General features: G+C 40.8%; 2 protein-coding genes and 1 long non-coding RNA gene across 8 annotated transcripts in view; 2 read left to right on the top strand and 1 right to left on the bottom strand.

Moving 5' to 3' along the window:
• Positions 1-21: 21 nt before the first annotated feature.
• Gdi (GDP dissociation inhibitor) lies at positions 22-4579 on the bottom strand. The gene is made up of 5 exons (XM_017900931.1): positions 4196-4579; positions 2342-2716; positions 2041-2254; positions 1780-1962; positions 22-1702 (listed from the first exon to the last, which is right to left on the bottom strand). The coding sequence occupies exons 1-5, from the start codon at positions 4354-4356 to the stop codon at positions 1346-1348; spliced, it is 1290 nt and encodes a 429-aa protein (XP_017756420.1). The 5' UTR covers positions 4357-4579; the 3' UTR covers positions 22-1345.
• Positions 4580-4653: 74 nt separating this feature from the next.
• Positions 4654-15173, top strand: part of LOC108548106 (probable phospholipid-transporting ATPase VD) — a 20398-nt gene continuing 9878 nt past the window's right edge. The window contains exons 1-5 of one of the 6 annotated variants that reach the window (XM_017900886.1): positions 4654-4687; positions 5329-5443; positions 9611-10201; positions 10653-10832; positions 10979-11239. In XM_017900886.1, the coding sequence (XP_017756375.1) occupies positions 9621-10201; positions 10653-10832; positions 10979-11239 (1022 nt within the window). In that variant the 5' untranslated portion in view covers positions 4654-4687; positions 5329-5443; positions 9611-9620. Of the gene's footprint in view, positions 4688-5055; positions 5444-7459; positions 8343-9610; positions 10202-10652; positions 10833-10978; positions 11240-15173 lie in introns of those variants that run through there. The other 5 variants (XM_017900885.1, XM_017900883.1, XM_017900884.1 and 2 more) reach the window with 5 other exon arrangements.
• LOC108548108 (uncharacterized) overlaps positions 14318-15173 on the top strand; it is a 1908-nt gene continuing 1052 nt past the window's right edge. The window contains exons 1-2 of the long non-coding RNA XR_001890250.1: positions 14318-14368; positions 14573-14762. This is a non-coding gene — a long non-coding RNA (uncharacterized LOC108548108). The remainder of the gene's footprint in view (positions 14369-14572; positions 14763-15173) is intronic.

The raw sequence follows: 15173 nt of genomic DNA, 5'->3' as shown, positions 1-15173 counted from the left end.
ATAGAAATACAAAGTAATGAGATTAATATAGTATGATTTATTTTTTTTTTTATGACTGTCACATTACAGTTACGTGAATAACATTTTAGATAAAGTAATAGGGAATCACGTATCTTCATTCAGTAAATTTCATACGTAATATGAATTCACGGTGCGCTTACAATTTGAAGCGAAAATGCAAGCAAAACAAAATATTCTGGGAAGTAGCCAATCACTCATTAACAAAACATTCACGCATACGCAAGTGCTCACGTATAATAATTCCAAAAACAATATACGTCTGTACATACTTGACTTCTTTAGATTTATTAATGTGTTTCTCTATCAATAATGATCACCTTATAAATACTGGACAAAGAAATATTCCAGCCTTCAAATTCACATAAAATAACAACATTTCAACGATCCCATCTTTTCTATATTCTCACTTCCACATATTTGAGAATGAGAAAGTATATAATATATATCCATTTAACTTATATTTAAATGGTTGGCCGCTCTTTTTTCTTTTAAATATTCGACATAAATCTTCTGCAATCTTCTCTGGTATAGGCAATTACTTTTTGTAACTACTTCATTTTACATGTATGTACTTTGTTTTTTCTTTTCATTAACGTAAGTGTTTGGAATTTCAATTGAAGATATTGTAACTAAATGTGCAGAATTATGACATATTTTCTAATGCTATATCGCGGCATGCTATTTATATACTTGCGTGTCGAATTTATTTTTTTAAATTAATTCTATCTTGTACCTCCTGTTGTAACATATGATCTTTTGACTACTGCAATTAGCAATATAACTATAGGATTTTTTAACATTTACAATCTCAATAAACAGTTATCCTTATGTTTTAATTTGATACGTAAAATATGATACATTTATAAAGTCATGATAATCGGCACTGTCATGTATAGTTCAAATTCTATGTCAGTGACGAATACATTAATACACTTAAACCGTATAATAAATTGCAATTTATAATTTGTTCAAAATTTATCGACGAATGACCAGGCGACAAATATTACAAGTCCTAATATCAATTTTTTGTGAAAATGGTTGTACATATGTACTTTAGACATAATGTAAAAAGGGCAGTTTGTAGAATTAGATTGGAATAAATTTGAAAAATAAATTTTGAATAATGTTTGTCGTTAACGTCCTCCATTAAAGAGAATCTAGGATTAGGCATGTCTATTGACAGATTGCATCTGCTCCGAGAGTTCAATAAACACCGACGTTATCGGCATACACACGTTAAATTATGTTGCTCGCTCGTTTTTATTTTTTTCAATTCAGCATGAACTAGCTTTAAAACTGACCAGTAATTGTAATTATCTTATGGTTACTGATCTTCATCACCTAGGTCTTGCTTTACTTTGTTAAAATCGAATTCTTCACCAGTAGCTCGTTTAAATATATCGAGAACATCTAAACAAGTAGTTTCAAAATGCGTTGTAGCATCATAACTTGTTGATATAAAAATCTGACTCTCCATCCCATTGTCTGTCGGTTCCATATAATCAGATACTGATACGAACTTCTGTTTAATCGGTCCAAGAAGATCCAAGCCTGGTTTAATTTCAGCTTCTGGATTCTTTGTTTCAACTGTAGTAGATACCATGGCTATAAACCATCCTTTTGCCGCTACTTGATGAGTATGCGATACTAAAGATACGTAGATATCGGAATTACGATTAACCTGGGAAATAAAACCAGATGAATGTTGTATCAATATCATGAAACGTTGATATAGGATCGAAATACAAATCTGTTTACTTGTTTTTGTGGAATAATAATTTGTGTTGAAAGAGCATCTCCTGTATTCGGTATAGGATGGTCTAAAAGACAAATGCACCTTATGACTTGACCCACTTTTTTCACATGCTCAGGTACATATGTAGGATCACAAAATAATTGTTTACACTTTGCTACTTCGTCACCAGAACACACACAAGAAATCTGTAATACAAATCAGTAATTAGTTATGAAATTAATCGTAGAGAATATTATAAGTTCAGAGAATGCTCTAAATTTTACCGCTCCATCTTTCATTACGATTGCGTCTATCGGTTTGTCTAACATGTACGTTCCACCATAAATAGCGCTAAGTCGTGCAAAACCTTGAGGAAGTTCACCTAAACCGTACATGGGATATAGATATGGTGATTTTCCGTAACGTGCTAAACTATCACTATACAATTTAATTCTTCTTATAGTAGTGATCGCTCTTTGGCTTATGTATTCGTCATCTCTGGAATAAATGAACGGGATATTGCGGTGTGTTAATTATCAAAGCGTTGATACAGTATTTCCAAAGTAATATTTATATTTCTTTTACCTATAAAGAGCTAGTGCATGTCCTGTGAAATCTTGAGTGTTTTTATCGAGATTAAACTTATTGTACAAAGCACTCATACTATTATTAAATGGATCGAAGCCGTCCCAAGTCTTAGGATTGTCTTCTTGCATATTTAAAATGCCCATTAAATCGCCGGACAATCCGTCTTTCTGATCTATCGGCACCTTTGAAATTTTGCCGGATTTATAGACATAAGATCCCTCGACGCATTTAAATTCCAAATACCGCGTCACGCCTGTGTGAATCAGAAGTTTTACCAGCAAGCCGTTTGCCATCAGGAATTTTGGAATTAAATCAACGTTCCAGTCGCGGCCACGACCATAGGATTCACCAGGTGGTGGGACCTTGAATTTCCTAGATAACGCATAAAACTAATATTAGTGATCAAAATAAATGCGATGTTTTCTTTCCAGATATACAATTTGAATTCTCATATACACGTAAGTCTCGGTACCAGTGATATTATGAATGTAAACAACCTCTAGTAAATATGCTATTAATAACCAATAGTAACTATGTATTTAAAAATTAACAATATTTGTTTTCGGCTTTTTTTTTCTTTTGGTACTTCATATTATAATCGACGAAATATATCGTGCGCATCAACAATATGTTAAAATGGCGCATATTTCTAGGTATCAAACAAAGGAAGAAGTAATTTGTTACAAAATAACTGTAAATTACGCATGAACATATGTTAAAAATATTAAACAAAGTTGCACGATTTCGAGTTAGTATCATAAGTATCTCTTTTGGAAAGCAACTTTGTTCCGTTTACTTTCACATTGTTTTCAAGCGTTCTTTAGGTTGGTTATGCGCAAGTGCAGACGAACAACAGTTACTGTTACAACAGATAGGTAGTTTAGATGCGTGTTACATTTTATTGAGTGCAACCGGACATATGATAACCGTCTCCCTGATGAACCAGAAGAACCAGAAGAAATCACGCGGATATGTTATCGTTTTTTGTTATATGAGTAATAGAAAAGCCATATTATTTCATTATCTCATTAGCAACGAGTTTTTATTATTTTGGAAAACGTGAATTTACAAAAAAAAAAAAGCTATTTCTTTCACACGAAGAATTAAAAAGAATATTACTATGCAAGTGAGAACAATTTTTATTTAAACTTCTGAGTTCACATAAGGAAGCAAACATATGTTCAATTTCATAGGAAGTGGATTAAGTTAACGGTACTTGTTTGGTTACTTAACATTTCCCGCTGCTACGTTTTCAAACATAAGGCAGACTAATTTTGTATCTTACTGTGCAGTCTTTATACTTCAAATAATTAGATGGATGTAGATAACTTTTTCTAATGATAAACAGAAATATGTGACGGGAGGCGAGAGGAGGAAAGAGGAGGTTGGGATGGTCGAACGAGTGGTAAAGAAAAAGTATCTCGAAGAGAAACAGCATGTAGCGCTAACTCTGCAAAATGCCACAACAGATTTATCACGTTCGATCGAACGTGTATTTCACGGGGCGGACCCCTACCCCCTACTCTGGTTGAGTGGCATTCTAGCCAACCTTCCGATAAAATTATTTAGAAAGGGATGAAAATTTGGAAGTAGTAGTCGCACAGCAACGGCGCATCACTGCAGGTGACGACATACGTCACGCGTCGTGTCGAGACAAGCTTGACGGAAGAGTCTAACCAAATGATAATCAATCACTAACGTTGTGAAATATAATAGAAAAAAATCAATATTTATGACGAATCATTGTATTGCACAAGTCAACGATCACAGCTCTAAATACCATACTAATACCGGCAATAGTTGTTTGGCATTAAAATGGATCGCAGTAGATTATTTATAAAAATAACTTACGCAAACAAATCCTCCAAAGGCGTGATCGAAGCAGATTCACCGCCGTAATATTTGTTACGATCTACATGGAGCACTTTCTTTCCACTGACCGATAGCATACCCGAAAGTATGCATTCCTTGAGTCCGGTGCCCAACACGATCGCGTCGTATTCTTCATTCATGTTGGTCGAAATGCAAAGAAATTGATCACAGCACTAAACGTATGAACGCGAAGTTCTCGTGAGTTTTTCTTGGGAATGCTATAAAAGTCGAAAAATGTTAGTATACGTTCGCGCGTCTACTAACTCGCACGACTATTATGCCGGAACGGAAGACCTCGTTCTTTCGCTCACTACCGATGACGGAGCTGCTAGCAGCACGACGGTAGTAGTGGTGGTGTTACTGCTGGTGGAGCTACTGCAGCGTACACTCTCCCTAGGTTCGTGCAATTCCCCATTCTATGATGCATTAAAAGATATCTCATGAAAAGAGAAAAATCATCAATTCTAAAAGGTTAAGTATTTTACAACTATATTTTACATTCTTCATTTGCGATTAGTGACTTTCAATCGTTAATAAATTTATCGAATGATTAGCTAATCACGAACAAATGTGAGTTAGGTTACGTAAAAATACTAGCATTCATCTTTTGTTACGTATTTGTTAAATTCCAAGAACGCAAATAATAATTATAAAATATCGACTTTGTTTACTAATGCAGGATGACTTTTAAAAATCGCGGACATGCAGCGCTAGGGATTTTCTATCTTCAACATTAAAAAATTTGAGGAGCGACGGTAGATGGCAGTAGTGCGAGAACTCCTCGCGACGGTTGTACTCGGTAGGTCGGCCGATACAAATTGTCAGTGCGTATACGACAATAAGGTCATTCGGTTTGTTGCTGCGAAACGCGGATAATCAGTTGAGATTTAGGGAGCGTGTACACGATATCGCGTGTATTTCTCGAAATGATCGCCAATAGAATAATATAATCGATGTGGGAATCGTTTTGCCGAGCATTTATGTAAACGTTGTATCGTGTCAAGATGTGCGGTAATAAATGTATTTCGATAGAGATGTTTTGAAAGAAACGCGTTATACGGTAACTGTATTTTTCTTGTCAAATACCAGTTGTTTTTCCTGGTTTGATTTAGTTGTGCACTCGATGTGATGAGAGCTCGAAGACGTGGGGGATAATTGTGTGCTACCCTTGTGCTTTCACAAGCGTTAACCAAGGCCACGTGGACCACGTTGGGAGCCTGAAAAAATGTAAGCGCGAGATTTTTTTATATTATCCTTACTAAATCATTTTCATCGATAATTGCATTTAAGTTATCAATAATTATCAATAATCGTTTCCCGTATACAAACTTTTAAATAGAGAAAAGTGAAGCGAATGGTTTTCGGTAAATGATATATTTTGATTCCGTTATGTTCTTTTCACTCGATGACAGCATTAATAAAGTGATATGTCCTGCTTATGGTAATTGCATCGGGATTAGAACATTCTTCGCGAAAGTGTGCGAATTAAATCTCGGGTGAAAAAGATAGGCCGCAAACGATTAGTTACTGTCATGAATACGCATTTCGACATAATTTCTGTCACATCGAATCTCAGAATAGTATTTGTACAGCAACCCTCGAATCGATCATATTGTCGCGTTTCGTAGTTTCCAACATGTACATACATCGCGTTGCCGTTTTAAACGTTTACTTAATTATTACGAGAAAGTTTCATCTAAATGCGGAAGTACTAGGCGTTCTAGCGAAACGGTAACGAGAGAGTCTGGAAAAGCGAAAACATTCAAACCCCTCGTGATAAAAGATTATCAGAATTTGTAACGGAAAACATTTTTTGTAAAAAAGTAATCTATTAAAAGAGGGGAAAAAACGATAAAAATAATAAATTTAATAAACAATATTGTCAATTAACGGTCGATTTACGGTTTGCTTTTTTGAATTCATTTTTAAATTCAAATCTATATATCATGCGAGTGGACGAGATGGAGCGAGGTTTCTTCAAATCCGACATATTCCTAGGACATTGTTGAATCGGTCGAAGGTTAGTGTCGGGAATCGGTTACGTTTTTTTTCCCAGAGCGACCGACGGTCGTGGTGTCCGGCCACGAAACCGGTTACGCTCGCTCCGAGTATCGTTGAGTAGTCTCCTAGAAACGGGGCGAAAAAAGAAGCAAGTTTCCGAGCGAGGTCATCCCCGGTTCGTTATCCGGAGGACCGTTCGAAAGCATCTACTCGTTAAATTGCATAAACTCCGTCGTAGTACGTCGAACGGTCCGCTCGGACGGAATGAGTATACCGGTACGCGTGAAGGAACGCATAGAACATTGCTGACGTTGGCTTTGCATCGACAAAATAGAAGAGCGACGTAACAGAATCAAAATAAATTCGTTCGATGGTCTTCAGTCGAAAGGGAGATGGTTTAAGTTCGGAATCGAGACTGTTCGGCGAGGTTATTCGCTTGTAGGATGAGTGCAGAAATTGGAGGTTATGCGCAGAGATATTGAATTTTAGCGCCTTTGGTCGTAGTATATTTGGCGGGCGGTGAGTCGCGGTTTGAAACTAATCGACCGACAGATAGCGCGCATATCATTAAGTTTGTACCTTGAATCGGGTATATGTTCGCTATCGTTTCGCGCATTATTTACAATGATTATTAGACTTTTTTTTTCCTTATCGATTGTCCTAATGCTCTCTATCGTTATTTTCCGTCAACTATGAGCTGCTCGGACAATTAAACAATGGGTAATGGCTGTTAACGAATTCGAAGTTTACCACGGTGAAAACGATAACTTCTCGTCGTAACGTTTCGTAACATCGGAACGTCGAGTATATTCATCAGGAAAAGGTGACATTTTTTTATACAATGCCAAGTATGTACGTTATAGAGATGAAATAATTTGTTTTCACTATTTAAAGTCCAATATATGTGAAATTAAAAAACATAATTTCAACGTATTTTAGAATTTTCCAAAAAAATAGCTAACGATATTTTTTATTTTCTTACGATTCTTTTCAATTTTACAGCACACTGCGCATGCGCCCTAATTTTCTTCGAGTATATTCGTCGTCGATTAACACTAAACCTACCACGACCGGTTGAAAGACCTGTAAATGGAGAGACGAAGAAAGAACTTAAAAAAGGAAAATGGAACAAGAGGAGATATTCGTTACAAATTCGTTATACATAGATTGAAAGAAAAATCTGAAAGTCAAGAGCGATGATGCCGAATGCAGAATTTTTAATCAAAAATTAAAAAACGGTTATTTAGACTATGGTAAGGTTATTGTTAGGAATGATTAAGCGAACAGGCGTAGGCTTCCGAAATTAAATGAAACACATGAAAACTTAAAGTAATTAGACTCGGTATCGGCTTAACAAGCGATAGAAATAACAATTTAAAACCGTTAACCGCGTCGCAATAATTGCAAATGATAATGGTTACCAGTGCGAACTAGAAACTCGTGGCAATCCTATCGTTTAGAGGGGGTGTGGATATTCGCGTGACCCAATTCCATCCTTCAACTTTTCTACCCTTGATATTGTCCGTGTACATTAGAACACGGGATTTACGTCGGCACGATGGCTGTTATTGATCAGCAGCGGAATCCTTTGGTTGGTTTTACGTACACGTTAAGCACGTTCGCTTTATGGTTCACGGTTAACTCTTTGTTACGATACGAGCTTCGGGACTCGAAGGTACTCGGTTTTGGGGCCCACGCAGACATGCGATTTTTCCCGTTGCGATCTCGCACCACCGATATATCTTTCTCTTCGGCTAAGAACAAAGAAAGATATACCGATCTTAAGAAATTACGACGGGAAAAATCGTACGTCTGCAACGACCCTTACCCGGTTCTCGAGCCAATTCTAATCCACTAAAATCTCGCGGCGGCCTCGGGACGTTAGCCTTGAAAATGGCGAAGGCATGCGGCATCATCGAAATAGCAAATCGATTATTTAACCTCACGTGCATCCGACGACTAGTTGCACTTTGTCTTTTAATCTTTTCCCTCAAAGTTGAACGTTATTTTTGGAGTTGCTTTTCATTGATCATCAATGCAAAGCAACGCAGGATGTCAGGATAAACGAAGTAATCACTTTCCGATATCGTACTTCCTTACATCTGCAGTCGCCATAGTGCTCTAGGTAAATAAGATAAACGTAATTCACACCGATATCATCCGTATCGATCGGCCATTTTTTCGCCCATAATGGTCTGTTTATCTCTGGGAAAGCGGTTTTAACGGAAGTGCGACGTCGAATTGCATCGTTTAATTTAGTTTGCTCTAATTAGCTCGACAGTTCGTTAACGGCCACTCGTACAGAAAGCGTACCCCGGTTAACAGCTTGGCTATTAATCCCGAGACACTTCCTTGAGATTCGAAGAGCGACCGTGACTTTGAAATCACGAAGCCTTTAAAATTAACAGCGTTATTGTTTTGTCAAACATAGCAATGAACGACTGATAAGAGTGTTTCAGTGTACAAGGGGGTGCGTTCGTTCGCATATTCGAGTAGAAGAGTCGTGCGGGTACGCCTATAGGTGTAGGTGCAGGTGTGGTTGCAGGTCTGGGTGCGGACACCTTCCACGTAAAATTTAGAAACGAAACATCGACCAACTGCTGGCGAACCATCGACCTCGCGTTCGCACCACCTCTCGACACGCCCCAATAAAGCACCGTCCCTTTTTCGTTATCGTTTTGCCTCGTGTTCACTTGTAGCTTTTCGTGGTCGTCGTTACCATTATCGTGGTAATTCCAGGCAACTGGAGTTTCCCGAAATCGATCGATAGCGAAGGAAACACGCGTAGATCGTTCCACTTCCAAAACGATTATGAGTTATTACGATAAGGTGTACCGAAGGTTACACGGTTTCACGGTGTAAAACATTGTAAAGCCAATTTTGTCAACTATTGGATTATTCGGAGTAAAATGATTAGCGTTTTCATGATGTTTGTACGAAAAACTTTCTCTCTCTTTCTCTCTCTCCCTCTGCAATCTTATTAATAGCATATCTGTGCCGGTTAAGTGCAAGTGCACCCACGATAGCGAGAGAGTGCGGCTGGAAATGCATTACGTTACTTCCTGCATACCGTTTGATGCGACGCAGTAGAATAGCTTTCCTTTGCGTGTGTTCCCTTGCAAATAAATCACGATCGACCGACTTTTCGACAGACTTCGATCACTTGTCAGCAACGAGATGGACCACTGACACCTCTTTCTTGCGTTACTTACGTTCGATGCATCTTTTTCTCGCCGTTTCCTCATCGCGAAGGACAATCCGTAGGGGTGATTGCTCTTTGGTACCTCGAGTCGCGCGTATTCCGGAACGTCTGCTTTCCTCGATTTCCATGTAGATACCGTTTACCCTTGCGACGAACATCCTTCGTAACTGGTAGATTTGGTCTGTCGACAGATGTGCCAGCATGTCCGAAGAAGTGGCGCCAGAAGCAGCGAGCGAGGAGATCGACAGGCAGGCGTCGGTTTACGTATTCCCGGGACCAGGTCGTCAACATTATCCCGGCTCAGCACCGCTACAACCAACGACTGCCACTGTTCCCGATGCCTCAAGCTCTGTTTTCACGACCATCCCGTTATCGAATGCTCTCGCGAAAGGATGCAGCAACAACGAAGACGAAGAGGTCGCGGCGCGAAACAGAAGAAGACCGTGTCCCAGGACTCATGCCAGATCGGCCAGCCACGGTGGAGTGTTGGCGGAATGCCTCGGTGGAATGACGAACACGGGATTCCAGCCGCACGCGGGCTCCTATCTGGGCCCTCTGTCCGCAATCGGTGGGTCGAGGCCCTCGGCCTTGAAGAAACCTGGTCATCAGAGAGCGTTCAGTCAGGGTCAGGTGATCGACGTTCAGGGACATTCGGTCACGGGGCACAGTCGTGTCGGATCCAGAACGGATTTTATCCTTCCACCCGGTCACAGGGAGGATTCCAGGCCACCCATGGCTGGGAAAGTGCCCTCCTTTCGAGGTCACTCGCGGCAAGCGTCCAGGTATGTTCGCAAATCGAGATATCTCGTGTTATCTAACCGATCTCTGTGATTTTCTAGACGAATCCTTCTAGTCCTTTGGACCAATTGGATTTTTTTTTTGAAAATGCAGTAGCGAGGTTCTTGCGCCTTTATTTAGCGATGCATGCCGGAACAGTTGATGTTTCGACGAAGAATCGTGTGGTCGCTATAATTCTGCCGGTGATTCAGTGTTGTCGGCGGAAGCTGCATAGCGAAGTCTTCGAAAATAACTTCTTTTTTATTACTCGAGGGAAAAGAATTCATCACAGTTTCGATCGTGATCGTATTAGAGAAACTCAGTCGTGAACGTTCATCGAGCAACTTAGCATTGGGTTCAACGCTCCGACTATTGACCACTTGGGATCTTCGGTTAGAAGATTTCACGCTACCTATCTGTTTTTAAATAATGGTTTTCCTGTTGAATCGTTCGCAGATCGGAGTCGATATACACGATAAGACGTAGCGCTGAACCTCCTTGGTGGAGAAGGCTCTGGGCTCGATGCTTCGGTCCGTTACCAGAGGAACCCCGTTTAAGGAAAATAGTGCCGAATCACTTAGTGCCGCCGAAAACACCGCCGAGTCAGCACCCCAATGGCAAGAGAGTGAACAATAGGTAAATTTCTCGTTGATAACGACGACCGTTTATGCTCGCTTCCTGATTCTCGCCTCGTACGTTGCCGGAATAGTACATTGCCAGACGAGAGTGAAAATCTGACGCGATACGTCGTCTGAATTCCGGTTTATTCGCTATGCTTTCAGAGTACGTACGACGAAGTACACCTTGCTGAGCTTCCTACCTCGCAATTTCCTCGAACAATTTCGCCGTGTGGCCAACATATATTTTGTATTTATCGTTCTACTTAATTGGGTGCCAGCCATAAATGCCTTCGGCAAGGAGGTTGCCATGATACCCATAATCTTTGTGCTCGGTGTAACGGCTTTGAAAGATTATTTCGAAGATAAACGGAGACTGATCAGCGATCGACGCGTGAATAATTCTACCTGCCGTGTCTACGTGCGGTAAGTAAGCAATTTTAATGGCACTTCTTGGATAAATTCGACCTACCGATTTTTATGAATATCCACGTTTATTCCTAGCATAGGTAACCCATAGCTTATGGAGTATTCGAAAGTGAATAACAGGAAGATTCTAATAGTTCGTTGAATCTTGATAGAGAGAAAGAATATTTCGATTAAGCGCATAATACTCGTTTGCTCGGTATAGAGCACGAAGAATAGTCGCTAGAGGTTCTCCTGAGTGGTTAGCCGGAATGCCGGCGCCACACGGATTACAACTCGACCCCGTGTAACGTTAACCTGCCGCATCAGCAGGCAATTTAGCAGCCACGCTGGAACTCGCTTCGTAATTTATTAATATCTCGCAAACTATTGAGCGCCTACGAAAACGACCGAATACAGATCTGGGTTAGGTCTAGGTTAGGACGTCACGAGCGTGCGTGCATGTTATTCATTAAACCGACTTTATCTCGCGAAAATTAAGAACTTTGCAAACTCGCGTGGAACGAAAGGGAAGCGTGACTACCGACTTTCTTCGTATTTTCTACTTTTCGTTTTGCCGTCGATCGATCGTATGCCAGAGCTAAACAAGGATGAATTATAATCCGCGTCAAAGCGTGCATTTCACGCTCTATGCGAAGAATTCTTTTTTAAAACAAGCGTTATCGTTCTGGGAAACAGTCGTCCTCACAGTGGATCGGTTGAAAACGAGCTCTCGCGATCCTATTTTTGGTGTTTGACGTTTCAAACGTTCCCTTATCGTTCCTTTGACCAAAGGAATTTCGATGGATCGGCATCGATCGCCGTTCGATGGCATGCGAATCAAGCACATGCGGTTGGTCGAACGTGGAAAAGAAAGTGTTCTCTCTTTATCCTGTCGCGGAAGAGAATTGTCGTTGCTCGTGTTTAGAACTTCAATTTCACCGTGTTTGATTCGGTACCAGGAACGAATAGGTTCGATCCATCCTAATGCCGCTGCGTTTAGGGAACCTTGGTCGTTTTCGACGATATTATTCGATCGAGATACGTTTCGTCACGTCAGAAAATTCCTGGTGAAGCATCAGAAATAATAATAAACAAGAATAACGCGTGTAGTTTCCTTGGAGTCATGGCTACTGCGTTTCGTTTCTTTCCTTGTTTGGTCATCGTTACTGCAACTGCGTAAATGCAATCTTATCGCTATAGGGAGCCCTGTTTGCTCACCGTCTCAACCTCGTACTCAAATTTTCAAGGTATTTCTACGCTTACATAGATACGCGGCAGAAGATCGCGAAGGGGGATTCAATTTTAACGAACGCCGCTAAATCTTTCCCGAAATAGATTCACTCTTGATCAATATGAATTTTCCGTGCGCACGCTAATAATGGCCGTTTGGCTGATTTTAGAGGTTAGGAGAGGGAGAGATCTACGTTTAGAAAATATGCACGGTTCGAAATGAAATCGGATTGTATCGTTGCATTGCTCGTCCCGTTGAAAGTATCCTGCTTTACTCCCATCATTGCCTTTTACCCTGACCCTGTTCGTTCTACCAGAGAGACTATTGCTATAGTTCATTCTCTAAAATCACCGTCCGCGATATGCAAACGTGGAATGTAAACGCGAAGCAAATCACGAGCTAGGTCTACACGATCGAATTCGCGATAATCCTTCCAACGTACGATGATCCCGAGTCGAGATTCGCATCGGACTTGCTCCGTAGTCGATCGTCGAATAAATTGTCTCGACGGATCAATCTTTGCTACGGAGTCAGATCTGACAACAGCGAGAACTTCTGGAACTTTCCAAAATGGCCGACCGGTCCGGTGCTTCCGAGATTGTTCAAGGACGCTTTACGAAAGATCAGACGTTTCCTCTAATCGTCCAACTGTGGTTTTGAAACGGTTGTAGACCTGGAACAGAGATTTGATTAGAAAGCGCCAGGTCTGCAAATACGCGTACACCATCTGCGATGTGACAGAGTGACAGCAGGAAGTATCGGTCGGTAAGCGGCGACTGGAGTGCATGTCATTTATAATGTAACTCAATTTCGCCAGGTTCGTTGTGATCGATGAATAACGATTCCGACACGCAGTGGAGCGATTTGTAAAATAATACAATGCTACGACCTTGCCCTTCGCCACGCCACTCAGTTTTTCCAATTTACCCGATGGAACTTATGGCTTTGACCGAGGAAACGTTACGAAGTCGCTCGGTTAAACGAGTCGTTGCTAATTTATTAACGCGTTTCGTTCGCCGACAGTTGATCGTGGCCTTCGATCGAAATCACTTTGTACTCCTCGCAGCCAAACGTTTCCTTTACCCCTGTCCCGGATATTACACTTCATTTTTCTACAGCGACGGTATTGTCCTGTATCACATAGCCGTTGAATTAATAACCAACCTTTTTTTTGCCGCGTCTGATTCATCGAGTACGATAACATTTGACATGATTGATGAAAGATAGATTACTTAGAAACTATACTTCGTTCGTTATCGTCTTTGTTTTTCTCATGCACGAACAATAATACTTTTTGCCATCCTTCTGTCTTCTTTACTTTCTCACGTTTGTTTTAACCGTTTGCGTCACATCGTTACTTGTTGCTTACATCACATGAGATTGACGAAAACACCCACGACTAAGCGAATAAGATAGATTAGTTTTATATATAGTTTCATTACCACCCTTGAGTAAACGATGATGCAATCGATAGCATAGTGGATGCGATAGGTATGTCGTTCGATTGTCGATCGTGACGAGATTCACGACAGATGTCTCTGTTTCGTCGATTTCGCCCGCGGCACATCGATCCACCCACTTACCGTTATATACTCTTTTCCTTTTTCGTGGTAAAGGACGTTACGTGGATTACGTCAGTTAGCATAGGCGAGATGAAAAATAAATTTTGAAACGGGAAAGAAACGTGGAATTTCCTTGTGGACGATACTAAATATGAAAGCATCGAGTGAGAGGGTAGGAGACGGAGAAAAAAAGAGATATGATTTGTCGGCATTGAAAGGAAGCTAACGGGGCTGACAAGCGTTTTCGAGAAGCGCAAAGGAAAGGAGGTCGAGGGAAAATTGCAGAGCGCGTAGGCCGCGTGCTTTCCTGGGGGAGCCCGTTGTCCTCTTGCTTGTGGCAGAATCGAACGATCGGTATACGTTCCGTTATTTCGAATCGTGGTGTACGGTTTGAACCGATATACGTAATTAACCAGTGTTACAATCTCGAATTAACATAAACCGAACTACGCGTAGACCGGAGATATGCATCGCTTCGTTGCGATCGTAGCTTGTTCGAGCTTGTTTCACCATATATACATTCGTTTTCTCATCGGTATATATTTCATTCATTTGCAGGCATAGAATGAACGATATTTGCAATTATCGTCGAAGAACACAATTGAAGCTATTGTTCCTTTGTAAATCCAGAATAAATCCGTTTGAACGATGAAATTTCAATGTTAAAAATAGACATCGACGTTGAAAGATGAATGCAGAAGTATTTGAGCGATTTGACTTGGCTGGTTCATGAGTAGACGCAACGAAGGTAACCTCGAAACAGTCTAGAATCTTCGTTCGCGATCGATTCGATCGACGATACCCGCGTCGGTTATACGAATGTCGTTAAAGTTTGCACGGGGGCGTGTTTACGTGTCGGGTGAGGTAAAAAAGCATCAGCGTGAGCGCGAACACGGGAACGTGACAATCTCCTTCTTCCGCAGCAACGCGTTCCTTACGACCTTTACCTACTTAATACGCGGTTACACGCACGCGCTCGCTGACCTTCTTTAGCCTCCCGTTTAATTTCGTTCACTGACGAGATCGACAGTCGGCCAGGCCGCTCTCCACGCGGTAGTCCGCAATGTCAAGAACAAGCAGACCTTCGCCACGAATTCCAGCTCCCGATTAATGCGCTTTGACTGGTACGAGGTTATGTCGGTCGCGAGCTCTCGTACAC

The sequence above is a fragment of the Eufriesea mexicana genome, unplaced genomic scaffold (genome assembly GCF_001483705.2).
Source record: "Eufriesea mexicana isolate 0111107269 unplaced genomic scaffold, ASM148370v2 scaffold1358, whole genome shotgun sequence".
NCBI classification, from domain to species: Eukaryota; Metazoa; Arthropoda; class Insecta; order Hymenoptera; family Apidae; genus Eufriesea; species Eufriesea mexicana.
Note: the sequence above shows the minus strand (reverse complement) of the source record. Positions and strands in the feature narration are given on the sequence as shown.